Source organism: Strigops habroptila, unplaced genomic scaffold (genome assembly GCF_004027225.2).
Source record: "Strigops habroptila isolate Jane unplaced genomic scaffold, bStrHab1.2.pri NW_022045602.1_ctg1, whole genome shotgun sequence".
Classification (NCBI taxonomy): domain Eukaryota; kingdom Metazoa; phylum Chordata; class Aves; order Psittaciformes; family Psittacidae; genus Strigops; species Strigops habroptila.
In genome coordinates, this window is record NW_022651083.1 from 122,565 (window position 1) to 148,425 (window position 25,861).

A 25,861-nucleotide genomic window follows, 5' to 3' on the forward strand; every position below is an offset into this window, starting at 1 on the left:
GGTGCAGGATATGGGGTGTGGATATGGGCTATGGGGATATGGGGACGGGGATGTGGGACATGGGGAAATGGGATGTGTGATATGGGGTGTGGGATATGGAGACATGGGACATGGGACATGGGGGTATGGGGAAATGGGATATGGGGTGTGGGATATGGGATATGGGGATGTGAGGATATGGGATATGGGGACATGGGGATATGGGGTATGGGGTGTGGGGTATGGGGTGCAGGATATGGGGTGTGGATAGGGGGTAGGGGATATGGGATATGGGTGTGGGGTGTGGGATATGGGGTATGGGATATGGGTGCAGGATATGGGGTATGGGGATATGGAGATGGGACGTGGGGATGTGGGACATGGGGAAATGGGATATGGGGTTTTGGGGATACAGCGGGATATGTCTCCACCCCTACTCACCTCCCTGTCCCCATCCCTGTGTCCCCTCCATGTCCCCCCCCATCTCCCCATCTCCCCCATCCCATCTCCCCCATCCCCATCTCCCCCCTCCCATCTCCCCCATCCCCTCTCCCCGTCCCCCCCCCCCCCCCCCCGCCGTGCCCCCCCCGTGCCCGGCAGTGGGAGGAGGTGTCGGGCTGGACACGGAGCGCGGCTCCTCGGTGCGCACGTTCGAGGTGTGCTCGGCGCTGGGCCCCCCGGCCCCCCCCAGAACAGTTGGCTGCGCTCGCGCTGGGTGCCGCGCGGGGGGGGCCACCCACGTCTACCTGGAGCTGCACTACAGCGTGCTGGCGTGCGACAGCCTCCCCCCGCGGCGCGCCCCACACCGGCACCGCCGCGCCCCGCCGCGCCCCGCCGATGGACCTGCCGCCGGCCCCGGCGACCGGGATGCGCGGAGGGATGCTCCCGGCGATGGAGATGCTCGTGGGAATGGCCCTGGGGACCAGGATGCTCTTGGGAATGGCCCTAGCAACCAGCCTAGCGACCAGGATGCTCTTGGCAATGCGCCTGGCAACCGGCGTGGCCTTGGCGACGGCCCCGGCAACCAAACCGGCAATGGAGCGGGGTACCGGGGTGCTCCACGGGATGCTCTTGGCAACGGCCACGGCAACAGGGATGCTGCTGGTGAGCACGAGGCGCCCAATGGGCACCCCGGCAACAGGCCTGGGCACCACCAGGCTCCTGGCAATGGTGCTGGTGACCGGGAGGCACCGGGCAACCACCCCAGCAACCAGGATGCTCTTGGCAACGACCCTGGCAACCGTCATGGACTTGGAAACCGTGATGCTCTTCACGTCGGACATGGCACCCATGAGGCCCGTAGCACCCATGATGTCCTTGGCAACCACGAGGCCTGTAGCACCCATGATGTCCTTGGCAACCACCATGCCCATAGCAATGCCGCTGGGTACCACAGTCGCCATGCCAACCATGATGCCCATAGCAATGGATACCATGATGCTGTTAGCAACGATGATGCCCATAGCAACGCTTCTGGGTACCATGGTCGCCATGACAACCACGATGCCCATAGCAATGGATACCATGATGCTGTTAGCAACAGTGATGCCCATATTAATGCTTCTGGGTACCGCGGTCCCCATGACAACCACCATGCCCATAGCAACGCTTCTGGGTACCACGGTCGCCATGTCAACCACTATGCCCATGGCAACGGATACCATGATGCTGTTAGCAATGATGATGCCCATAGCAACGCTTCTGCGTCCCCCAGTCGCCATGCCAACCACGATGCCCATAGCAACGCTTCTGGTACCACAGTCACCATGCCAACCACCATGCCCATAGCAACGCTTCTGGGTACCACGGTCGCCATGCCAACCACAATGCCCATAGCAACGCTCCTGGGTACCACAGTCGCCATGCCAACCACAATGCCCATAGCAACGCTTCTGGGTACCACGGTCGCCATGCCAACCACAATGCACATAGCAACGGATACCCTGATGCTGTTAGCAACGATGATGCCCATAGCAACACTTCTGGGTACCCCGGTTGCCATGCCAACCACGATGCCCATAGCAACGCTTCTGGGTACCACAGTCGCCATGCCAACCGCGATGCCCACAGCCCCACCAGCGGGTCCCGGCCCCCCCCGCCTCCGCCGCGCCGCCTCCTTCCCCCCCCCGCCCTTGCAAAGAGACCTTCAACGTGTTCTACCACGAGGCCGACGCCGACACGGCCACGGCGCTGTCGCCGCCGTGGATGGAGAACCCTTACGTGAAGGTGGACACGGTGGCGGCCGAGCACCTCACCCGGCCCGAGCCCGACGGGCGCCGCCGCTCGGGACCCCTCAACCGCAAGACGCTGCGGCTGGGCCCGCTCAGCCGCGCCGGCTTCTACGTGGCGTTCCAGGACGTGGGGGCGTGCATGGCGCTGCTCGCCGTGCGCCTCTACTTCCAGCGCTGCCCCGGCGCCACGGCGCTGCTGGCGCGCTTCCCGGCCACCGTGCCGCGGGAGCTGGTGGCGCCGGTGCCGGGGCGCTGCGTGGCCGGGGCCGTGCCCGCCGGCCCCGGGGCGCCCGTCATGTACTGCCGGGAGGACGGGCGCTGGGCTGAGCCCCCCGCCCAGGGCTGCGTGTGCGCGCCCGGCGCCGAGCCCGACGGAGGGGCTGGATGCAGGCGTGAGTATGGGGGGGGGCTATGGGGGTTTAAAAGGGTTATGGGGGTCCCAGTGGGTCTTGGGGGGTCAGGGGGGGCTTGGAGGGGTTCAGGGGGGTTTAGGTGGGGTTATGGGGTCGCTGGGTTGGTATTGGGGGGTCAAAGGGTCTTGGGGGGGGCCAGGGGGGTTTAGGAGGGGTTCTGGGGTCACAGGGTGGGTGTTGGGGGGTCGGGGGGCTTGGAGGGTTCGGGGGGGTCCTGGGGTGGCTTAGGAAGGGTTATGGGGTTCCTGGTGGGTGCTGGGTGCTCAGGGGGTCCTGGGGGGCTCAGGAGGTCCGGGGGGTCCTGGAGGCTTAAGGGGGGTTATGGGGGTCCCTGGGTGGGTGCTGGGGCTCAGGGTCCCGGGGGGGGTGCTCTGTGTCTCAGTGGGCAGGTGGGGTGCTATGGGCAGTGTAATGGGTGCTATGGGGCAGTGAATGGGTGCTGTGGGTGCGGGCTGGGTGCTATGGGGCAGTGAATGGTGCTGGGTCAGGGGTGGTTCTATGGGTCAGTGTGGTGCTATGGGTCGGGTGTGGGTGCTATGGCAGTCATGGTGCTATGGGTCATGGTGTGGGTCTAGATGTGGTCAGGGTGTGGGTGCGTGGGAGGTGCATGGTGCTATGGTCAGGGTGTGGGTCTATGGGCAGTTTGGGTGTTATGGTGCTATGGGTCAGGGTGTGGGTCTATGGGCAGTGACATGGGCGTGTGGGTGCTATGGGCAGGTATGGTGCTATGGGGCAGTGCAATGGGTGCTATGGGTCAGGGTGTTGCTATGGGGCAGTGTATGGTCACTATTGCCCTGGGAGCGCCTTTCTCGCCCTCCTGCCCCCCCCCCCCAGCCTGCCCCCCCGAGGCTTCAAGGCGGAGGCGGGGGGCCGGTGCGAGCCCTGCCCCCCTCGAGCCAGGCCCCGGCCCCCGGCGCCGCCGCCTGCCCTGCACCCGGCCACTACCGGGCCCCCGCGAGGGCCCCGCGCGCCGCTGCTCCCGGACAGCACCGGGGGCCTAATGGGGCGCTATGGGGCGCTATGGGACCTATTGAGGGTCCTATGGGGGGGGATTGGGGGCCTGGGTCTATGGAGGGGGGGAATTGGGGGGCTGGGGCCGATGGGGGAAGGTGGAATTGGGGTTCCAGACCTCATGGTCCATGGGGATTTGGGTGCCCAAACACCATGGGATTGGGAGTCCAGGACCATGGTCCATGGATTTGGGGGTTCCAGCCCCCATGATCCATGTGTTTGGAGTGCTCAGACCCATGGATTTGGGGATCAGCCCCATGGGGCATGTCTTTTGGGGACCCATCGACCATGGTCCGTGTGGATTTGGGTGCCTGGACTCCATGGATATGGGATTCAAACCCGTAATTCCATGTGGATGGGATGCTCAGCCCCATGGTCCATGTGGATCAGATGCTCAGCCCATGATCCGTGTGGATCGGGATGCTCCTCCCATGGTCCATGTGGATCAGGATGCTCAGCCCATGATCTGTGTGGATCGGGATGCTCATGGTCCATGTGGATCGGGATGCTCAGCCCCACAGTCCATGTGGATCAGGATGCTCACGGTCCATGTGGATTGGGATGCTCATGGTCCATTTGGATCAGGATGCTCAGCCCATGGTCCATGTGGATTGGGATGCTCAGCCCCATGATCCATGTGGATCGGGATGCTCACGGTCCATGCGGATCGGGATGCTCAGCCCCATGATCCATGCGGATTGGGATGCTCATGGTCCACATGGATCGGGATGCTCAGCCCCATGATCCATGCGGATCGGGATGCTCATGGTCCATTTGGATCAGGATGCTCAGCCCCACAGTCCATGTGGATCAGGATGCTCAGCCCCCTGGTCCATGTGGATGGGGATGCTCACGGTCCATGTGGATTGGGATGCTCAGCCCCTGGTCCATGTGGATCAGGATGCTCACGGTCCATGTGGATTGGGATGCTCATGGTCCACATGGATCGGGATGCTCAGCCCCATGATCCATGCGGATTGGGATGCTCATGGTCCATTTGGATCAGGATGCTCAGCCCCCTGGTCCATGTGGATCGGGATGCCCATGATCCATGTGGATCGGGATGCTCACGGTCCATGCGGATCGGGATGCTCAGCCCCATGATCCATGTGGATTGGGATGCCCACGATCCATGTGGATCGGGATGCTCACGGTCCATGCGGATCGGGATGCTCAGCCCATGATCCATGCGGATCGGGATGCTCATGGTCCACATGGATCGGGATGCTCAGCCCCATGATCCATGCGGATCGGGATGCTCATGGTCCATTTGGATCAGGATGCTCAGCCCCACAGTCCATGTGGATCAGGATGCTCAGCCCCCTGGTCCATGTGGATGGGGATGCTCACGGTCCATGTGGATTGGGATGCTCAGCCCCTGGTCCATGTGGATCAGGATGCTCACGGTCCATGTGGATTGGGATGCTCATGGTCCACATGGATCGGATGCTCAGCCCCATGATCCATGCGGATTGGGATGCTCATGGTCCATTTGGATCAGGATGCTCAGCCCCCTGGTCCATGTGGATCGGGATGCCCATGATCCATGTGGATCGGGATGCTCACGGTCCATGCGGATCGGGATGCTCAGCCCCATGATCCATGCGGATCGGGATGCTCATGGTCCATTTGGATCAGGATGCTCCTCCCATGGTCCATGTGGATGGGGATGCTCACGGTCCATGCGGATCGGGATGCTCCTCCCGTAGTTCCCGCACTGAGCCCCGTGTGTGTGTGTCCCCCCGCAGCGCCCCCGTCGGCGCCCCGCGGGCTGCAGGCGCGGGTGAACGGCTCCGCGGCGCTGCTGCGCTGGAGCAGCCCCCGGGACGGGGCGGAGCGCTCGGACCTCACGTTCGCCGTCGGGTGCCGGGAGTGCCCGGAGCGGGGCGCGGCGGGGCCGTGCGGGCCCTGCTCCCGCCTCAGCTTCGCGCCCGCGGCCGCGGGGCTGCGCGCTCCCGCCGTCACCGTCAGCGGCCTCCGCCCGCGCCTCACCTACAGCTTCAGCGTCAGCGCCACCAGCGGCGTGAGCGCGCTCAGCGCGCGCCCTCCCGCCAGCGCCGCCGTCAACGTCACCTGCTGCGGCGGGGGTGAGCGGGGACCCGAACCGGTCCGAACTAACCCGAACTGACCCGAACCGATCCGAACGGACCCGAACTAACCCGAACCGATACGAACTAACCCGAACGGGCCCGAATTAACCCCGAATGGGCCCGAACTAACCCGAACCGATCTGAACTAACCCAAAACGGACCCCGTACTAACCCAAACGGACCCGAACTAACCCGAACCGACCCGAACTAACCCGAACCGGCCCGAACTAACCCGAACGGGCCCGAACGGACCCGGACTGGCCCGAACGGACCCGAACCCGACCCGGACTGATCCAGACAGACCCGAACGGACCCGAACCCGACCCGGACGGACCCGAACGGGCCCGAACTAACTCGGACTGACCCGAACGGACCCGGACTGGCCCAAACGGACCCGAACCCAACCCGGAGTGATCCGGACAGACCCGAACGGACCCAAACGGACCCGAACTGAGCCGGACTGATCCGGACAGACCCCGAACGGACCCAAACGGACCCGAACCTGACCCGGACGGGGCCGAACGGACCCGGACTGACCCGAAAGGACCCAAACGGTCCCGAACCTGACCCGGATGGAACCCGGACTGACCGAACGGACCCGGACTGACGGGAACGGGCCCGAACTGAGCCGGACTGACCCAAACGGGCCCGAACTGACCCAAACTGGCCCGAACTGACCCGAAGCGACCCGAATGGACACGAACGGGCCTGAACTAACTCGGACTGACCCGAACGGACCCGAAGCGACCCGAATGGACCTGAACGGGCCCGAACTAACTCGGACTGACCCGAACGGACCCGGACTGACCCGGACGGACCCGAACCTCACCCGACTGATCCGGACAGACCCGAACGACCCAAACGGACCCGAACTTGACCCGGACGGGCCCGAACGGACCCGGACTGACCCGAACGGACTCAAACGGTCCCGAACCTGGCCCGGATGGACCCGAACGGACCCAGACTGACCCGAACGGGCCCGAACTGAGCCGGACTGACCCAAACGGGCCCGAACTGACCCAAACTGGCCCGAACTGATCCGGACGGACCCGAATGGACCCGGACTGACCCGAACGGACCCGAACAGGCTCGAATGGACCTGGACTGACCCGGATGGACCCGAGCTAACCCGAACGGACCCAAACCTGACCCGAACGGACCCGAACAGACCCGAACCTGACCCGGACTGACCCAAACGGACCCGAACGGACCCGAACTGGCCCGAACGGATCTGAACGGACCCGAACCTGACCCGAACTGATCTGGATGGACCTGGACTGACCTGAACAGACCTGAATGGACCCGAACTGATCTGAATGGACCCTAACGGACCTGAACTAACCCGAACCTGACCCGAATTGATCCAGATGGACCCAGATTGACCTGAACAGACCCGAACTGACTCGAATGGACCCGGACTGACCTGAACGGGCCCGGACTGACCCAGACTGATCCAAACGGATCCGAACTAACCCCAAACGGATCCGAACTGACCCAAACCTGACCCAAATGGACCTGAACTGACCCAAACTAACCCGAACTAACCCAAACTGACCCGAAGTGACCCGAACTGACCCAAACTAACCCAAAACTGACCTGAAGTGACCCCAAACTGGCCCAAACTAACCCAAAGTGACCTCAAAAGGACCAGAACTGACCTGAAGTGACCCTGAACTGACCCCAAAACGATCCAAACTAACTCAAAAAAGACCCAAACTGACCAGAACTAACCCGAACTAATCCAAACTGACCCAAAGTGACCCGAAGTGACCCCCAAATAGACCCAATGTGACCCGAAGTAACCCAAAAAAGACCCGAACTGACCCAAAATGACCCCCAAAGAGACCCCAAAATGATCTGAACTGACCCCAAAGTAACCCCAAACCGACCCAAAGTAACCCCGGACTGACCAGAACTGCTTAAAATGACCCAAAGTGACCTGAACTGCCCAAAGTGACCCAAAATGACCCCAAACTGACCCAAAGTAACCCTGAACTGACCCAAAGTAACCCCCAAACTGACCCAAAGTGACCCCAAGCAGACCCCAAAACAATCTGAACTGACCCAAAGTAACCCCGGACTGACCAGAACTGCTCAAAATCACTCAAAAATGACCCAAAGTGACCTGAACTGCCCAAAGTGACCCGCAATGACCCCAAACAGACCAAACTGACCCCTAGTAACCCCGAACTGACCCAAAGTAACCCCAAACTGACCTGAAGTAACCCCTGAGAGTGACCCAAAGTAACCCCAGAGTGACCCAAAGTAACCCCGGACTGACCCAAAGTAACCCCGAACTGACCCAAAGTAACCCCCAAACTGACCCAAAGTGACTGCAAGCAGACCCCAAAACAGTCTGAACTGACCCAAAGTAACCCCGGAGTGACCCAAAGTAACCCCGGACTGACCAGAACTGCTCAAAATCACCCAAAATGACCCAAAGTGACCTGAACTGCCCAAAGTGACCCGCAATGACCCCAAACAGACCAAATTGACCCCTAGTAACCCCAAACTGACCCAAAGCAACCCCAAACTGACCCAAAGTAACCCCTGAGAGTGACCCAAAGTAACCCTGGACTGGCCAGAACTGCTCAAAATCACTCAAAATGACCCAAAGTGACCTGAACTGCCCAAAGTGACCTGAAGTGACCCCAAACAGACCAAACTGACCCATAGTAACCCCGAACTGACCCATAGTAACCCCCAAACTGACCCCAAAGTGACCCCAAGCAGACCCCAAAACAGTCTGAACTGACCCAAAGTAACCCCGGAGTGACCTGAAGTAACCCCGGACTGACCAGAACTGCTCAAAATCACCCAAAATGACCCAAAGTGACCTGAACTGCCCAAAGCGACCCCAAACAGACTGACCCATAGTAACCCCGAACTGACCCATAGTAACCCCCAAACTGACCCCAAAGTGACCCCAAGCAGACCCCAAAACAGTCTGAACTGCCCAAAGTGACCCGCAATGACCCCAAACAGACCAAACTGACCCCTAGTAACCCCGAACTGACCCAAAGTAACCCCAAACTGACCTGAAGTAACCCCTGAGAGTGACCCAAAGTAACCCCAGAGTGACCCAAAGTAACCCTGGACTGGCCAGAACTGCTCAAAATGACCCAAAGTGACCTGAACTGCCCAAAGTGACCTGAAGTGACCCCAAACAGACCAAACTGACCCATAGTAACCCCAAAGTGACCCAAAGTAACCCCGGACTGACCCGAAGTAACCACGAACTGACCCAAAGTAACCCCGGACTGACCCAAAGTAACCCCGAAGTGACCCGAAGTAACCCCGAAGTGACCCGAAGTACCCCAACCCTGCCCTGGGACCCCCTGACCCTGCCCATGTCCCCTCTGCCCCCCCCAGTGCCGCTGCCGGTGTTCGATGTGGTGCGGGTCGGGGGGTCCCCCACCGGGGTGACGCTGTCATGGCCGACACCCCCCCCACCCCCCCCGGGGGGGCACGTCCTCGACTACGAGGTCAAGTACTACGAGAAGGTGGGCGGGGCAATGGGGTGCAATGGGATCAGTGGGGACAATGGGGGTAATGGGGGTAATGGGGGCAGTGGGGGCAATGGGGGCAGTGGGGGCAATGGGGGCAGTGGGGGCAATGGGGGCAATGGGGGTAATGGGGACAATGGGGGCAATGGGGGCATTGAGGGTAATGGGGGCAATGGGGGCAATGGGGGTAATGGGGGCAGTGGGGGCAATGGGGTCAGTGGGGACAATGGGGGCAATGGGGCAATGGGGGTAGTGGGGGCAATGGGGGCAATGGGGGCAATGGGGGCAGTGGGGGCAATGGGTGTAATGGGGGCAATGGGGACAATGGGGACAATGGGGGCAATGGGGGCAGTGGGGGCAATGGGGGCAATGGGGACAATGGGGACAATGGGGGCAATGGGGGCAATGGGTGTAATGGGGGCAATGGGGACAATGGGGGCAATGGGGGCAATGGGTGTAATGGGGGCAATGGGGACAATGGGGGCAATGGGGACAATGGGGGCAATGGGGGCGATGGGGGCGATGGGCGTAATGGGGGTAATGGGGACAATGGGGGCAATGGGGGCGATGGGGGTAATGGGGGCAATGGGGGCAATGGGGGCAATGGGGGGGGCAATGGGGACAATGGGGACAATGGGGGCAATGAGGGCAATGGGGGCAGTGGGGGCAATGGGGGCAATGGGGGCAATGGGGGCAGTGGGGGCAATGGGGGCAATGGGGGCAATGGGTGTAATGGGGGCAATGGGGGTAATGGGGACAATGGGGGTAATGGGGACAATGGGGACAATGGGCGCAATGGGGGCAATGGGTGTAATGGGGGCAATGGGGACAATGGGGGCAATGGGGGCAATGGGGGTAATGGGGGCAATGGGGGCAATGGGGGCAATGGGGGCAATGGGGGGGGCAATGGGGGCAATGGGGGCAATGGGGGCAATGGGGACAATGGGAGCAATGGGGGCAATGGGGCAATGGGGGCAATGGGGGCAATGGGGACAATGGGAGCAATGGGGGCAATGGGGGGTGCAATGGGGGCAGTGGCAGCAATGGGGGGAGCAATGGGGGCAATGGGGGCAATGGGGACAATGGGGGCAATGGGAGCAATGGGGGCAGTGGGGGGCAATAGGGGTAATGGGAGCAATGGAGGGTAATGGGGGGCAATGGGGGGCTATGAGGGGTCTGACGGCCGCAGGTGGGGGGGGGCGAGGGCCCCCCCATGTTCCTGAAGGTGCTGTCGCCGCGGGCGGAGCTGGGGGGGCTGCGCCGGGGGGGGCTCTATGGGGTGCGGGTCCGAGCCCGCTCCGAGGCCGGGTACGGGGACTTCGGGCCCGAGACAGCCGTGAGCACCCAGAGCACTGGTGAGACCCCCCCGGGACCCCCCCGTTACCCCCCCCGGGACCCCAAAACCACCCTGACCCCCCGACCCCCCCAGACCCCTGTGGGACCCCCCCATTACCCCCCTTGTAACCCCCCCCAGACCCCAAAACCACCCTGACCCCTCCAACACCCCCCCCGACCCCTCTGGGACCCCCCCAATGACTCCTGTAACCCCCTGAGACACCCCCTGGGAATCCATGCCCCCGCCATGACCCCTTTGGGACCCCCCAATACCCACTGGGACACCCATAACCCCCCATAATCCCCCTGGGACTCTTCTGGGACCCCCATAACCCCCCCTAATCCCCCCATAAGCCCCATGGGGACCCCCAATGCCCCCATACCCCCTTTGGGCACCTGTGGGACCCCCATGACCCCCCTGGGACACCCCATAACCTGTCCGGGACCCCAATACCCCCCCATGACCCCCTTTGGGCGCCTGTGGGACCCCCATGACCCCCTTGGGACACCCCACAACCCCTCTGGGACCCCAATAACCCCCCATGACCCCATTGGGCACCTGTGGGACCCCCATAACCCCCCCTAATCCCCCCCATAATCCCCATGGGACACCCCAAACCCCCTATAACCCCTTTGGAGACCTGTGGGACCCCCATAACCCCCCAAACCTCCCCATAACCCCCCTGGGGTCCCCCCATGACCCCCCCCCGGGAAGCCCCCCCACATTCCCCATGACCCCTTTGGGACCCCCCAATACCCACTGGGACCCCCCCCCTAATCCCCATGGGACACCCCCCACCCCCTTTGGGGATCTGTGGGACCCCCATGACCCTCTCGGGGTCCCCCATAACCCCCCCTGTGCCCCCCCCCCCCAGAGGAGGCCCGCTCGGAGCAGGGGGGGCTGGTGGCCGGAGCCGCGGCGCTGGGGGGGCTCCTGGTGCTGGCGCTGCTGGCGGGGACCCTGCTCTGCCTCAGGTGAGGGGGGACCGGGGGGCTATAGGGGGCTATGGGGGGGCTATGGGGGTGTAGAGGGGCTATGGGGGTGTATGGGGGGCTATGGGGTGTGGGGGGGGTCTCTGTGTCACGTGTGTCCCTTGTGCCCCCCCCTCAGGCGCCGCAGGCACCGGCACAAGGAGGACACGGAGCGACCCACGGGGCATGGTGAGAGTCACCCAGTGACACCCAGTGACACCCATTGACAGCCAGTGACACCCAGTGACACCCAGTGACACCCATTGACAGCCAGTGACACGCAGTGACAGCCAGTGACACCCAATGACACCCAGTGACACCCAGGGACACCCAGTGACAGCCAGTGACACGCAGTGACAGCCAGTGACACCCAATGACACCCAGTGACACCCAGGGACACCCAGTGACAGCCAGTGACACGCAGTGACAGCCAGTGACACCCAATGACACCCAGTGACACCCAGGGACACCCAGTGACAGCCAGTGACACCCAGTGACAGCTAGTGGCACCCATTGACACCCATTGACACCCAATGACACCCAGTGACACTCATTGACAGCCAGTGACAGCCAGTGACACACAGTGACACCCAGTGACACCCAGTGACAGCCAGTGGCACCCACTGACACCCAGTGACACCCAGTGACACCCAGTGACAGCCAGTGACACCCACTGACACCCAGTGACACCCAGTGACACCCATTGACAGCCAGGGACACCCATTGACACCCAGTGACACCCAGTGACACCCAGGGACACCCATTGACAGCCAGTGGCACCCACTGACAGCCAATGACAGCCAGTGACACCCAGTGACACCCATTGACAGCCAGGGACACCCAGTGACAGCCAGTGACACCCATTGACACCCAATGGCACCCAGTGACAGCCAGGGACACCCAGTGACAGCCAGTGACACCCATTGACACCCAATGACACCCATTGACAGCCAGTGGCACCCACTGACAGCCAGTGACACCCAGTGACACCCAGGGACCCCACTGTCACAGCAACCACAGTGTCCCCACTGTGGCAATGGGGGTGTCCCCAAGTCCCCCCATATCCCCATGGTGCTGGTGGTGGCACCTCCATGTCCCTGTGCCTGAGGCGAGGGTTGGGGTGACATGAGGTGTCCCTGGGTGTCCCTGGGTGACACTGGGTGACACTGGGTGACGCGGGGTGTTGGTGGCAGGGGGGAAGGTCTACATCGACCCACTGACGTACGAGGACCCGGGGCTGGCGCTGAGGGACTTCGCGCAGGAGATCGATGTCACCTGCGTCAAGATCGAGGAGGTCATCGGGGCAGGTGACACCCCACGTCCCTATGGGGGTCCCTATGGGTGTCCCTATGGGTGTCCCTATGGGGTGTCCCCAATGGGTGTCCCAGTGGTATCCCATGGAGTGACCCCATCCTTGTCCCCATGACACCCCCATCCCTGTCCCCATCATTGTCTCCATCCCTCACCCCATTGACATCCTCACTGAGGTCCCAATTGGTGTCCCCATGTCTGTCCCCATTGATGCTGTCCCCATTGATGCTGTCCCTATGTGTCCCCATAGGGGAAATCGGGGTGGTGTCCCCATGCAGTTCCCATGGTGGCCACAGGGCGTCGCTGTCCCTATGTGTCCCCATAGGGGAAATCGCAGAGGCGTCCCCATGCAGTCCCCATGGTGGCCACAGGGCGTCGCTGTCCCCATAGGGGAGTTCGGGGAGGTGTCCCCATGCGCCCCCATGTGCCCCATAGGGGAGTTCGGGGAGGTGTGCCGGGGCCGGCTGGCGCTGCCGGGGCTGCCCGAGGTGCCGGTGGCGGTGAAGACGCTGAAGGGGGGCGCGGGCGAGCGGCAGCGCCGGGACTTCCTGGGCGAGGCGGCGCGGATGGGGCAGTTCACGCACCCCAACGTGGTGCAGCTGCGCGGGGTGGTCACCGCCACCACCCCCACCATGATCCTCACCGAGTACATGGAGAACGGCGCCCTCGACGCCTTCCTCAGGGTGCGGGGGGGTGGGGTGCGGGGTGTGGGGTAGGGGTGTGGGGTATGGGGGGTGGGTTGTGGGGTGTGGGGTATAGGGTGTGGGATATGGGGTATGGGGTATGGGATATGGGGTATGGGATATGGGGTATGGGATGTGGGATATGGGGTATGGGGTATGCGATATGGGGTATGGGATATGGGGTATGGGATGTGGGATATGGGGTATGGGGTATGCGATATGGGGTATGGGATGTGGGATATGGGGTATGGGATATGGGGTGTGGGATATGGGGTATGGGATATGGGGTATGGGATATGGGGTATGGGGTGTGGGATATGGGATAAGGGATATGGGGTGTGGGGTGCGGGATATGGGATATAGGGTGTGGGGTATGGGATGTGGGATATGTGGTATGGGATGGGGGATACGGGATATGGGTTATGGGATATGGGGTATGGGATGTAGGATATGGGGATATGGGGTGTGGGATAAGGGATATGGTGTATGGGGTATGGAGTATGGGATATGGGGTATGGGGTGTGGGATATGGGATATGGGGTATGGGATATTGGATATGGGGTGTGGGTTATGGGGTGTGGAATAAGGGATAATGGATATGGGGTGTGGGGTGTGGGGTGTGGAATAAGGGATAATGGATATGGGGTGTGGGGTGTGGGATAAGGGATAAGGGATATGGGGTGTGGGATATGGGGTGTGGGATATGAGGTGTGGGGTGTGGGGTGCGGGGTGTGGGCACAGACAGCGCCCCCATGCCCCCCGCTGAGCGTGGCACCGCAGGGCCGCGCGGGGGCGCTGGGCACGCTGCAGCTGGTGGCGATGCTGCGCGGCATCGCGGCGGGGATGCGGTACCTGGCCGAGAGCGGGTTCGTGCACCGGGACTTGGCCGCGCGCAACATCCTGGTGGACGCGCAGCTCGTCTGCAAGGTCTCGGACTTCGGCCTCTCCCGCGCCCTGGACGAGGAGAGCTCGGCCGATCCCACCTACACCAGCTCCCTGGTGAGCCCACGGCCGTGGGGCGCGCCGGGCAGGGGGGGTCCAAGCTGGGGCTCTCCAGGTGCTTGGCTCTTCATAGGGTTGGGATCCATCACGGATGGGTCTTACCACGAATGGGGTCACTGCAGGGATGGGGCACAGCAGGGATGGAGTTTCTCAAGGGTTGGGTCTCTCAAGTTGGGGTTCTCCACATGCTTGGCTCTTAATAGGGTTGTGGTCCACCAGGGTTGGGGTCCCAGCAGGGTTGGGGTCCCAGCAGGGTTGGGGTCCCACCAGGGATGGGGTCCCACCAGGGTTGGCGTCCCACCAGGGTTGCGGTCCCATCGGGAGAGCAGGGATGGGGTACCTCCATGGTTGGGATCTCTCCATGACTGGGGTCTCTCCATGGTTGGGGTTCTCCATATGCTTGGCTCCCAATAGGGTTGTGGTCCCACCAGTGTTGGGGTACCAGCAGAGATGGGGATACCCCCATGGTTGGGGTCCCACCAGGGTTGGGATCTTACCAGGGATGGATCCCACCACGGATGGGGCCTCTCCTTGGCTGGGTACCTCCATGGTTGGGGTCCCAGCAGGGATGGGGTCTCCAAGTTGGGGTTCTCCAGACGTTTGGCTCTCAATAGGGATCTCAATAGGATCCATCAGGGATGGGGTGTCTCCAAGGATGGGGTCCCACCAGTGGTGGGTCCCACCAATGATGGGGTCTCTCCATGGTTGGGGGCTCCAAGTTGGGGTTCTCCATATGCTTGGCCGTCAGTAGGGTTGGGGTCCATCAGGGATGGGTCCCACCAGGGTTGGGGTCCCTGCGGGTGGGGGGTTGCCCCACATGTCCCCATGGCCCCCCCATGGCGGCGCAGGGCGGGAAGATCCCGATCCGGTGGACGGCTCCGGAGGCCATCGCGTTCCGTAAGTTCACCTCGGCCAGCGACGCCTGGAGCTACGGCATCGTCATGTGGGAGGTGATGTCCTTCGGCGAGCGCCCCTACTGGGACATGTCCAACCAGGACGTGAGTCACCCCGGGGGACCCTCCGTGGGGCAACGGGACCCTCTATGGGGCAATGGGATCCTCCATGGGGCAATGGGACCCTATGGGGCAATGGGACCCTCCGTGGGGCAATGGGACCCTATGGGGCAATGGGACCCTCCATGGGACAATGGGACCCTCAATGGGGCAACGGGACCCTCTATGGGGTAACAGGACCCTGTGGGGCAATGGGACCCTCCATGGGACAATGGGATGCCTCATGGGCCAATGGGACCCTATGGGCCAATGGGACCCTCCACGGGGCAATGGGACTCCCCATGGGCCAATGGGACCCTCCACGGGGCAATGGGACCCTCCATGGGTCAATGGGACCATCCATGGGGCAATGGGACTCCCCATGGGGCAACTGGATGCTCCATGAGCCAATGGGACCCTCCATGGGGCAATGGGACCCTCCACGGGACAATGGGACTCTCCATGGGGCAACGGGACCCTCCATGGGGCAATGGGACCCTCCATGGGGCACTGGGGACAATCCCCCCTGGTTCTGGGGTGCCCCCCATGGTGTCCCCATGGCTCTATGGTGTCCCCCTGTGTGTCGGTGCCCCCATGTCCCAGTGCTGTCCCCATGGCTGTGGGTGCCCCATGGCTGTGGGTGCCCCATGGCTATGGGTGCCCCATGGCTCTGTGCTGTCCACATGTCCCGATGCTGCCCCCATGTCCCGGTGCTGTCCCCATGTCCCAGTGCTGTCCCCATGGCTGTGGGGTGCCCCATGTCACGGTTCTGTTCCCATGTCGTGGTGCTGTCCCCATGTCGCGGTGCTGTCCGCATGGCTGCAGGGTGCCCCATGGCTATGGGTGCCCCATGTCCCGGTGCTGCCCCCATGTCCCGGTGCTGTCCCCATGGCTGTGGGTGCCCCATGTCCCGGTGCCGTTCCCGTGTCCCGATGCTGTCCCCATGGCTGCGGGGTGCCCCATGGCTGCGGGGTGCCCCGTGTCCGGGCGCTGTCCCCGTGTCGCGGCGCTGCCGCCGTGTCGCGGCGCTGTCGCGATGCCGCCGCGGTGCCTCCCGCAGGTGATCCGCGCCATCGAGCAGGGGTACCGGCTGCCGCCGCCGCCGCGGTGCCCGCCGCCGCTGCACCGCCTCATGCTCGACTGCTGGAGGCGGGACCGCCGCGCGCGCCCGCGCTTCCCCGCGCTCGTGAGCGCGCTCGACCGCCTCATCCGCCACCCGGCGGCGCTGCGCGGGGCCGCCACCGGCACCGAGCGGTACCGCAGCGCGGCGGGACACGGCGGAGGCTATGGGGGCATGGGGGGGCTATGGGGCATGGGGGGGCTATGGGGGCATGGGGGGGGCTATGGGGCATGGATGGGGGGCTATGGGGGCATGGGGGGGCTATGGGGACATGGGGGGCGGTTCTGGGATCATGGGGGGGCCATAGGGCATGGATGGGGGGCTATGGGGGCATGGGGGGGGCTATGGGGGCATGTGGGGGCTATGGGGGCATGGGGGTCTATGGGGACATAGGGGGGGCTATGGGGCCATGGGGGGGAGCTATGGGGGTATGGGGGGGTGTGTCATGGGGCCACGGGAGGGGTCCTGGGGCTATTGGGGGGGTGCTGGGGACATTGGGGGGATCCCAGGTCCCCCCAAATGGGGGGTCCTGGGTATCTGGGGCCATGGGGGGGGGTTATGGGGTTCTGTGGGTCTGACCCCGCCCCCTTCCCCCCCCCACCCCACTCTTCCAGCCCGTCCCCCCCCCCGCCTGGAGCCGCGCAGCCCCCCCGGGCCGCCCCCCTTCGCGTCGGTGGGTGAATGGCTCCGGACGCTGCAGCTCGGGCGCTACGAGGGGACCTTCAGCAGCGCCGGAGCCACCGGCCTGGAGCTGCCGCCGCGGCTGCGCAGCGAGTGCGGGACGGGGGGCACGGCGGGGGGGGCACGGGGGGACGCTGGGTCCACGGTGACCCCCGTGTCCCCGCAGGGACCTGCTGCAGATGGGGGTGACGCTGGCCGGGCACCAGCAGCGGATCCTGGACAGCGCCCAGAGCGCCCCCAAGGGGGACCCCAACTTCTGACACCCCCCCCCCCATAGACCCACCCGGGCACCCCTCAGTGGGGCCGGGGGGGGGGGGTGGTGTCACCCCCAAGATGGGTGACGTTGCAGGTGGGCGTGGCCTGTGCCGTGATGTCACCACGCACAGAGAGCTCCTTGACTCCGCCCCCTCCCGTTGACCCGAAGGGGGCGTGGCCATGGATGGGGGCGTGGCCATGGATGGGGGCGGGCCCCCCCCTCCCCGGAGCTTCATCATCTCGTTGTTGTTTTTATTTGCCCGTTTCTGAGCGTTTTTGGCCCAAATCTCGCGTTACGCGAACGAGGAGGAGGGGCCAAAGGGGAGGTCCCGCACCCAGGTCATGGGGGTCCCGCTGTCCCCATGGGGTCCCCAAGGCCACCGTCAACCCAAGTGTCCCCATCGTCCCCATGGTCCCCATCGTCCCACGTGTCCCCATAGCTCCAGGTACCCCCATGGTCCCAAGCGTCGCTGTTGTCCCCAAGGCCCCCATCAACCCAAGTGTCCCCATAGTCCCCATAGCCCCCAGTGTCCCCAAGACCCCCGGTGCTCCCGTTGTCCCCGCGCTCCCCGATGTCCCCGAGGCCACCGCGGTCCCCGATGTCCCCCCGGTCCCAGGCGTCGCCAGCCAAGGCCCCGGCCGTGCCCTGCAGGGTCCAGGCCAGCAGGGCCAGGCGCAGGCGGAGGTGGCTGCTGTCCCCTCGTGTCCCCAGTTGTGCCGCCAGCGCCGGCAGCGTGTGGTCCCCGCGGCCCAGCAGCACGTGGCGGAACGGGGTGACCAGGGGGGACACGAAGGGGGACAGGAGGGAGGCCTCGGCCTGGGGACAGGGACATGGTCAATGGGATGGGGACAGGCATGGGGACACGAGGATATGGTCAAGGGGATGGGGACACGAGGATATGGTCAATGGGATGGGGACAGGGATGGGGACAAGAGGATATGGTCAATGGGATGGGGATAGGAGGTTATGGTCAATGGGATGGGGACAGGGATGGGGGCATGAGGATATGGTCAATGGGATGGGGACAGGGATGGGGACAGGAGGTTATGGTCAATGGGATGGGGACATGAGGATATGGTCAATGGGATGGGGACAGGGATGGGGACAAGAGGATATGGTCAGTGGGATGGGGACATGAGGATATGGTCAATGGGATGGGGACAGGGATGGGGACAAGAGGATATGGTCAATGGGATGGGGACAGGGATGGGGACAGGAGGATATGGTCAAGGGGATGGGGACATGAGGATATGGTCAATGGGATGGGGACAGGGATGGGGACAAGAGGATATGGTCAATGAGATGGGGAAAGGAGGTTATGGTCAATGGGATGGGGACAGGGATGGGGACATGGTCAATGGAGACACAGTCAATGGGATGGGGACAGGGACGGGGACAGGGACGTGGTCAATGGGGACGCAGTCAATGGGACAGGTACGTGGATGGCAACATAGTCAGTGGAATGGGGACAGGGATGGGGACAGGGACATGATCAATGGGACAGGGATGGGGACACGGCAACATAGTGGGGACAGGGACATGGTCAATGGGGAGGTACATGGATAGTGACATGGTCAATGGCACAGGGACATGGTCAATGGGGCAGGGACGTGGCAACATGGTCAGTGGGGACAGGGACATGGTTGATGGGATGGAGACAAGGGTGAGGAACAGGGTTGGGGACATGGCCAGTAGGGACAGGGACACCATCAGTGGGCACAAGGCAGGGGTGGGGATACGGAGACTGGGTCAGGGATGGGGACAGGGACAATGGGGACAGGGGCGCGGTCAATGGGATGGGGATGGGGACAGGCCACGGCCAATGGGGCCGGTGCCACTCACAGCCATGATGCGGGCGTTGAAGCCGCGGTTGAGCCGCTCGTTGGTGGCCTCGGAGCCGGCCATGTCCTGGCGCAGGCGCTCGGCGGCGCGGACAACGTCACCGCGGGCAGAGGAGAGACACTGCAGGGACAGGCCCCGCGCCTGCGGGGCGCCGGACATGGGGATAGTATGGGGATATGGGACACGGGGACATGGGGTATGGGGACATGGGACAGGGGGATATGTGGCTATGGGGACATGGGGAGATGGGACATGGGGACATGGGATATGGAGATACGGGAGATGAGACATGAATGGGGATATGGGACATGGGAGGACATGGGAATATGGGGAACACCCTGGTGACCCTGGGGTCAGGGACATGGGGGACACAGTGACATGCGGACATGGGGTATGGGGACATTGGACCTGTCCATATGGGATATGGTAATATAGGGTATGAGGATATAGCACACAAGGAATGGGGTATGGGGATATAGGGACATAGACATGGGATGTGGGTATATGGGGGTATGGGACATGGGATATGGAGATGTAGGGGATGGGGACATGGAAACAGGACACGGGGGATAGGGGGCATGGGGGGAGATGGGGATATGGGGGGGACCCTGGGGACATGGACCTATGGGAATATGGGACATGGGGACCTGAGGCTATGGGGACATGGGATACAGTGACAGGGGATATGGGGACCCCCTGGGGACACTGCGGGGACAGACCCAGGCCTGTGGGCACGGACAGGGGACGCAATGGGGACACAATGGGGACACAATGGGGACACCCATTGCCCCCCCGGGGGTGTCGGACCTGGAGGGGCGCGAGGCGCCGCAGCAGCGCGTCCCCCAGCGCGCCCGGGTCCAGCGGCAGCCGCGGGTCGTGGCCCAGGCGCAGCAGGAGCTGAGCGGCCACCGCGGCCACCGCGCGCGTCACCGCCGGCCACCGGCCCCGCAGCCGCGTCTGCAGCCGCCGCAGCGTGTCCTCGCGGGTGCCCAGCGCCGCCCGGCTGCGCCCGCCCGGCGCCTGCGGGGACGGGAGGTGGGGATGAGGGACATGGGGGGGACATGGGGATGTGGGATATGGGTGTATGGGAGGTGGGGATAAGGGATATGGGGCCATGGGGATGTGGGATATGGGTGTATGGGAGGTGGGGATAAGGGACATGGGGACATGGGGACATGGGGATGTGGGATATGGGTGTATGGGAGGTGGGGATAAGGGATATGGGGACATGGGGACATGGGGATGTGGGATATGGGTGTATGGGAGGTGGGGATGAGGGATATGGGGACATGGGGATGTGGGATATGGGTGTATGGGAGGTGGGGATAAGGGATATGGGGACATGGGGATGTGGGATATGGGTGTATGGGAGGTGGGGATAAGGGACATGGGGATGTGGGGATGTGGGATATGGGTGTATGGGAGGTGGGGATAAGGGATATGGGGACATGGGGACATGGGGATGTGGGATATGGGTGTATGGGAGGTGGTGATAAGGGATATGGGGACATGGGGATGTGGGGACATGGACATGGGAGATGGGGATAAGGGGTATGGGACATGGGATATGGGGACATGAGGGTACGGGGACATGGGAGATGGGTATACGGGTGTATGGGATATGGGGACATGGACATAGGATATGGGTATATGGGGGTATGGGACATGGGATAGGGGTATGGGAGATAGCTATATAGGTGTATGGGATATGGGTCTATGGGGGTATGGGACATGAGAGGTGGGGACATGGGAGTATGGGATATGGGGACATGGAAGATGGGTCTATGGGTGTATGGGATATGGGGACATGGACATGGGGATAAGGGGGTATGGGACATGGGAGATGGGTATATGGGTGGTTGGGATATGGGGATATGGGGACACGGACATAGGATATGGGGATATGAGGGTATGGGACATGAGAGGTGGGGCATGGGAGTATGGGATATGAGATATGGGAATATGGGATATGGGGACATGGGATATGGGTATATGGGGGTGTGGGACATGAGAGACCTGGACATGGGGACATGCTTATATGGGATATGGTAATATAGGCTATGAAGATATGGGACATAAAGAATAGGGTATGGGGGTATAGGCACATAGACATGGGATATGGGTATATGGGGGTGTGGGACATGGGATATGGAGATGTAGGGGATGGGGCCATGGGGCCATGGACACGGGTGTCACCTCCTCGAAGCCGAGCTCCAGCGCGGGGACTCCGGCAGCAGCAGTGAAGGGGAAGGCTCCGCTCTCGGGGGGCAGCGGCCGGATCCTGGGGGGAAACGGGGGGGACACACACATGTGGGGACCCCGATGTCATTGAACACCCCCCACCCCCAAGCAGGGAGGGGGTGTCCCCGTGCCCCCCCCATTCACTCACACGTCGCTCTCCCAGCCCCGCCCCGGCCGTGTCACTTGCTCCAAGAGGCTCTTCCCACCCTCGTTGGGGCTTTCCACCTGGAATTGGGGGGGGGTGGGTCAGAGGGGCCCCTCCCCCTCCCCATCCCCTCCCCCCTCATCCCGCCCCCCCCCCCACCTGGCTGAGGGCGCTCTCGATGAGGTTCACCAGGGTTGGGCTGGTTTTAACCACCAATCGGTCGGCACCTTGGGTGGGGGGGGTTATGGTATCATTGGGGTCAATGGGGTTCAATGATGGGGGTCACGGGGGGGTGATGGGGGGGGGGCTCACCCAGCACTGCCTGGTCCAGGCTGATGTAAGCAGCTGCTTTGGTGTGCAGGAGGTCGGGGTACCCCTGGGGGGGGGCACAGGGGTGGTAAATGGGGTTATTGGGGTCGCGGTGGGGGAGAGTCAAGGGGGGTGTCTCTCACCTCCAGCCACTCGGTGGCCCCCAAGTGCCCGAATTCGGCCCCGTCCCAACTGACGAAGAGCAATGTGCGGCGGAGCTGGAACCCTGGGGGGCGCCCATGGGTGGGGGGGGCACCCATTGGGGGTAAATGGGTCATGGGGGGGCACCCATAGGCCGAGGGACCCCGGGGGGGGGACAGAACAGGGGACCACATCAGGGCATCCGGCAGCTTTTAGTACCGAGGGGATGGGCGATAAGCCCCGCCAATTTTCCCGCGTGGCCCCGCCCCTTTCCCTTGGCCCCGCCCATTTCCCCTGGCCCCGCCCCTCACCGTCCCGCCCCATGGCGGCGAAGAGCCGGGCCAGCTCCAGCAGCAGCGCGGTGCCCACCCCCGAGGCCGCCGCCCCCGGGCCCAGCGAATCACGTTGCGCCCCCACGATGATGTAACAGTCTGTGGGCGGGACGAGGGGGGGTGGGCGGGGTCAAGAGGGGACACGCCCCCCCTTTGCTCCACAAACCCCGCCCCCTCCAAGCAGCCCGCAATCGCTGTGGGCTCCTCCTGCTTTAGCCACGCCCCTCACCCGCACCCGCTCCCTATTGGTCACGCCCACTCTCAGCTATTAGGCCACGCCCCCATCGAGACTCCCTGTGGGTTTGGCTCCACCTCCCTTTAGCCACGTCCCCACAAGCCACGCCCCCAATGGATCCGCTTTATCACCTCCCGTTGGCTTCACCCCGTTGTGGCCACGCCCCCTTATGGCCCCGCCCCCCGGCCGTGGCCCCGCCCCTCACCGGGCTCCAGCCGCCCCTCCAGGGCCCCGAACACGCTGGTGAGGGTCCCGGGCGCCGTCCCCGCGGCCACGCTGAGCCGCAGCCGCCGCCCCCCCGGGCCCGGCCGGTACCACAGACCCCGCGAGGGCACCCCCCAGCGCGCCGGAGCCCGCGGGCCCCCCAGTACCCTGCAATGGGGGGGGGTAGGGACGGACACGGGGCATGACACCCCCTGAGCACCCCCATAGGGGACACGGGGTCCCCCCCCCGCCATGGGGGACCCCATAGAGGGTTAAGGGGGTGGGGGGGACCCCGGTGCGTGGGGACGTACCGCAGGAGGCGGGCGGCCGTGTTGGCGCTGATGGGGTGCGCCGGGATGGGGGGTACCCCCGGGGGGGGGCCGGGGGGGGCCCGGCCGGTGAAGGAGGGGAACCCCCTGCTATAGGGGTCCCCCGAACCCTCCTGCAGCTGCGGGGATGGGTCAGACCCGGGGTTACCCCCCCCCCAACCCTCCCCTCCCAGCACCCTGATACTACAGATACCCCCCAAGTCACCCCAAAACCACCCCCACACCCCCAAATCCGCCCACATCCCCCCATGTCCACCCTCCGCACCCTCAAATCCCCCCATATCCACCCCCAGCACCCCACTATTACGGATGCCCCCTAAATACACCCATATCAACCCCCAGCACCCCAAATCCCCCCATAGAGCCCTAAAGCCCCCCAGCACCCCCAAAGCTCCCCAGACCCCCCCCATTTCATCCCCTCCCACCCCACTGAGACCCCCCCACCCCCCATTATCTCCCCATATAACCCCCCCCCAGTGCCCCCCACTCACGTGCACGGTCACAGCCGTGTCCCCCCCCAGGCCGGGGTCCCCCCCGGGCCCGGCCGTGTCCTGGGGGTCCGGGTACAGCAGCACCCCCACGGCCCCCACCCCCGCGGCTGCTGCCACCTGCGGGAATGGGCACAGGGGGCCCCAATACCCTCCTCTGCCCCCCCCGGCATCCTCTGCCCCCCATAGGGGACCCCAATATCCTCCCCACCCCCTCCATGGGACCCCTCCCCCCTCCATGGGGCCCCAGCCCCCCCCCCAATATCCAGCCCCTCCCCCCTATATAGCGCCCCAATATCCCCCCCATAGAAGACCCACAATATCTTCCCCACCCCATAGAATCCCCCCCATTGACACCCCAATATGTCCCCCCCCAGGGGACCCCTCCCCCACATCCCCTCCCCCCATAGGACACCCCAATATCCAGCCCCTCCCCCCCATAGGGGGTCCCTTCACCCCTCCCCCATAGGACACCCGGTATCTTCCCCCCATAGAAGACCCACAGCACCTCCCCCCCCATAGGGCCCCCCCATAGCGCCCCCCCCACCTTGGCTCCGGGGGGGCCGCGGCCGAGGCGCAGCAGCAGCAGGTTCCCGCGGGGGGGCACCCCCCGGGCCCGCAGCAGCGCCAGGTCCTGGGGGCGCCCGTAGTGCCCATAGACCAGCCCCCCCTGCCATGGGGTCAGGGGTCAGCGGGGGGGTCAGGGGTCAGTGTTAGGGGGTCAGGGGTCATGGTTAAGGGGTTGGGGGGTCAGGGGTCGGGTGTCAGGGTTGGGGGGTCAGGGTTGGGGGGTCAGGGGTCAGGGTTAGGGATGGGGTCAGGGGTCAGGGGTCATGGTTAGGGATGGGGTCGGGTAAGGGTTGGGGGGTTGGGGGTCAGGGTTGGGGGTTCAGGAGTCAGGGATGGGGTCAGGGGTCAGGGATAGGGATGGGTTCAGGGTTAGGGGGTCAGAGGTCATGGTTGGGGGGTCAGGTGCCGGGGTTGGGGGGGTCAGGGATCAGGGTTAGGGATGGGGTTGGGTCAGGCTTAGGGGGGTTGGGGGTTAGAGGTCAGGGGTAGGGATCATGGTTAGGGATGGGGTCAGGGTTGGGGGGTCAGGGGTCAGGGTTGGGGGGTCAGGGATGGGGTCAGGGGTCAAGGGTCACCGTGGCATTGCCGGGGGCGCTCCATGCACAAAAGGCCTCCGGGTCCAGGCGGAGCCGCTCGAGCTCCCGCCCCCCCCCCATCCACCCACTGCAGCAGCGCCGGGCCCCTGGGGTCAGAGGTCAGGGGTCAGGCACCCATGACCCCCCCCGACCCCCTCCCCAAACCACCATCCCCCTGCTCCTGTGACCCCTGTGACCTTTGACCTGATGGGAACCCCCACCACATGAGCCCTTTGATCCCCCTGTGACCCCCGGACCCCTGAGGCCTTGATCACTGTCATCCCCGTGACCCTGTGACCCCCCATCCTCCCTGACCCCCCTATGACCCCTGTGACCCCCATGACACCTGTGACCCCCCATGACACCCCCATGACCCCCCGACCCCCATGACCCCTGTGACCCCTCCCCCTGTGACCCCGTGATCCTCCATGACCCTGTTCCCCCTCCCCCCATGACCCCCGTGACCCCCCCGACCCCTGAGCCCTTGATTGCTGTGACCCCCATGACCCTGTGACCCCCCGTGACCCCCCTCCCCCTCCTCCCTGACCTCCCTGTGACCCCTGTGACACCCATGACCCCTGAACCCCCATGACCCCTGTGACCCCCTCCCTCTGTGACCCCCCCATGACCCTGTTCCCCCTCCCACCATGACCCCTGTGACCCCCCCGTGACCCGGTACCGTGCGGGTAGGGGGAGGGGCTGGGGGCGGCTCCAGGCCCGAGTTAGCCCCGCCCCCTCCATGGCGTCCAGCACCGCCCCCGCCAGGCCCCGGCCCCGCTCCGACCCAGCCGCGTGCGGCCCCGCGCTGACCTCCCTGCGGGGTCACCGGGGTCACGCCGGGGTCAGAGGTCACCGTTAGGGTCGGGGT

General features: G+C 64.1%; 3 protein-coding genes across 6 annotated transcripts; 2 read left to right on the forward strand and 1 right to left on the reverse strand.

The window, feature by feature from the left end:
* The first annotated feature begins 720 nt into the window (after positions 1–720).
* Positions 721–2,027, forward strand: LOC116915254 (hepatitis A virus cellular receptor 1-like). The gene has a single exon (XM_032919721.1). The coding sequence runs from the start codon at positions 817–819 to the stop codon at positions 1,765–1,767; it is 951 nt and encodes a 316-aa protein (XP_032775612.1). The 5' UTR covers positions 721–816; the 3' UTR covers positions 1,768–2,027.
* On the forward strand, positions 1,794–17,836 carry EPHB4 (EPH receptor B4). The gene is made up of 15 exons (XM_032919720.1): positions 1,794–1,910; positions 2,002–2,602; positions 3,458–3,583; positions 5,383–5,721; positions 9,097–9,227; positions 10,420–10,585; positions 11,441–11,540; positions 11,677–11,726; positions 12,731–12,844; positions 13,284–13,531; positions 14,312–14,530; positions 15,382–15,531; positions 16,586–16,802; positions 17,260–17,419; positions 17,493–17,836. The coding sequence occupies exons 1-15, from the start codon at positions 1,794–1,796 to the stop codon at positions 17,584–17,586; spliced, it is 2,832 nt and encodes a 943-aa protein (XP_032775611.1). The 3' UTR covers positions 17,587–17,836.
* Positions 17,820–25,748, reverse strand: TFR2 (transferrin receptor 2). 4 transcript variants are annotated; one of them, XM_030474546.1, is made up of 15 exons: positions 25,673–25,748; positions 24,994–25,100; positions 24,396–24,518; positions 23,852–23,968; positions 23,343–23,479; positions 23,033–23,199; positions 22,572–22,691; positions 22,263–22,345; positions 22,123–22,186; positions 21,974–22,037; positions 21,814–21,894; positions 21,621–21,705; positions 20,232–20,444; positions 19,425–19,565; positions 17,825–18,398 (listed from the first exon to the last, which is right to left on the reverse strand). In XM_030474546.1, exons 2-15 carry the CDS (start codon positions 25,072–25,074, stop codon positions 17,922–17,924), a joined length of 1,953 nt encoding a protein of 650 aa, XP_030330406.1. In that variant the 5' UTR covers positions 25,075–25,100; positions 25,673–25,748; the 3' UTR covers positions 17,825–17,921. The 4 variants fall into 4 exon arrangements, with proteins under 4 accessions (XP_030330407.1, XP_030330406.1, XP_030330404.1 ...); XM_030474544.1 differs by having other exon boundaries at positions 21,814–21,890; positions 21,970–22,037; XM_030474548.1 differs by lacking the exon at positions 20,232–20,444 and having other exon boundaries at positions 19,425–19,544; positions 21,814–21,890; positions 21,970–22,037.
* Between the last annotated feature and the right edge of the window lie 113 nt (positions 25,749–25,861).

Bases quoted from the DNA above. Each gene is read 5' to 3' on its own strand.
- EPHB4 (XM_032919720.1), top strand. From the start codon at position 1,794: ATGCCAACCACAATGCCCATAGCAACGCTCCTGGGTACCACAGTCGCC. The intron at 10,586-11,440 runs GTGAGACCCCCC...CCCCCCCCCCAG, and splicing joins CGTGAGCACCCAGAGCACTG to AGGAGGCCCGCTCGGAGCAG. The intron at 14,531-15,381 runs GTGAGCCCACGG...ATGGCGGCGCAG, and splicing joins CCACCTACACCAGCTCCCTG to GGCGGGAAGATCCCGATCCG.
- LOC116915254 (XM_032919721.1), top strand. From the start codon at position 817: ATGGACCTGCCGCCGGCCCCGGCGACCGGGATGCGCGGAGGGATGCTC.
- TFR2 (XM_030474546.1), bottom strand. From the start codon at position 25,074: ATGGGGGGGGGGCGGGAGCTCGAGCGGCTCCGCCTGGACCCGGAGGCC. The intron at 23,200-23,342 runs GTACGTCCCCAC...CCCCCATTGCAG, and splicing joins ACGGCCGCCCGCCTCCTGCG to GGTACTGGGGGGCCCGCGGG. The intron at 22,187-22,262 runs GTGAGAGACACC...GCCCCCCCCCAG, and splicing joins GGGCCACCGAGTGGCTGGAG to GGGTACCCCGACCTCCTGCA.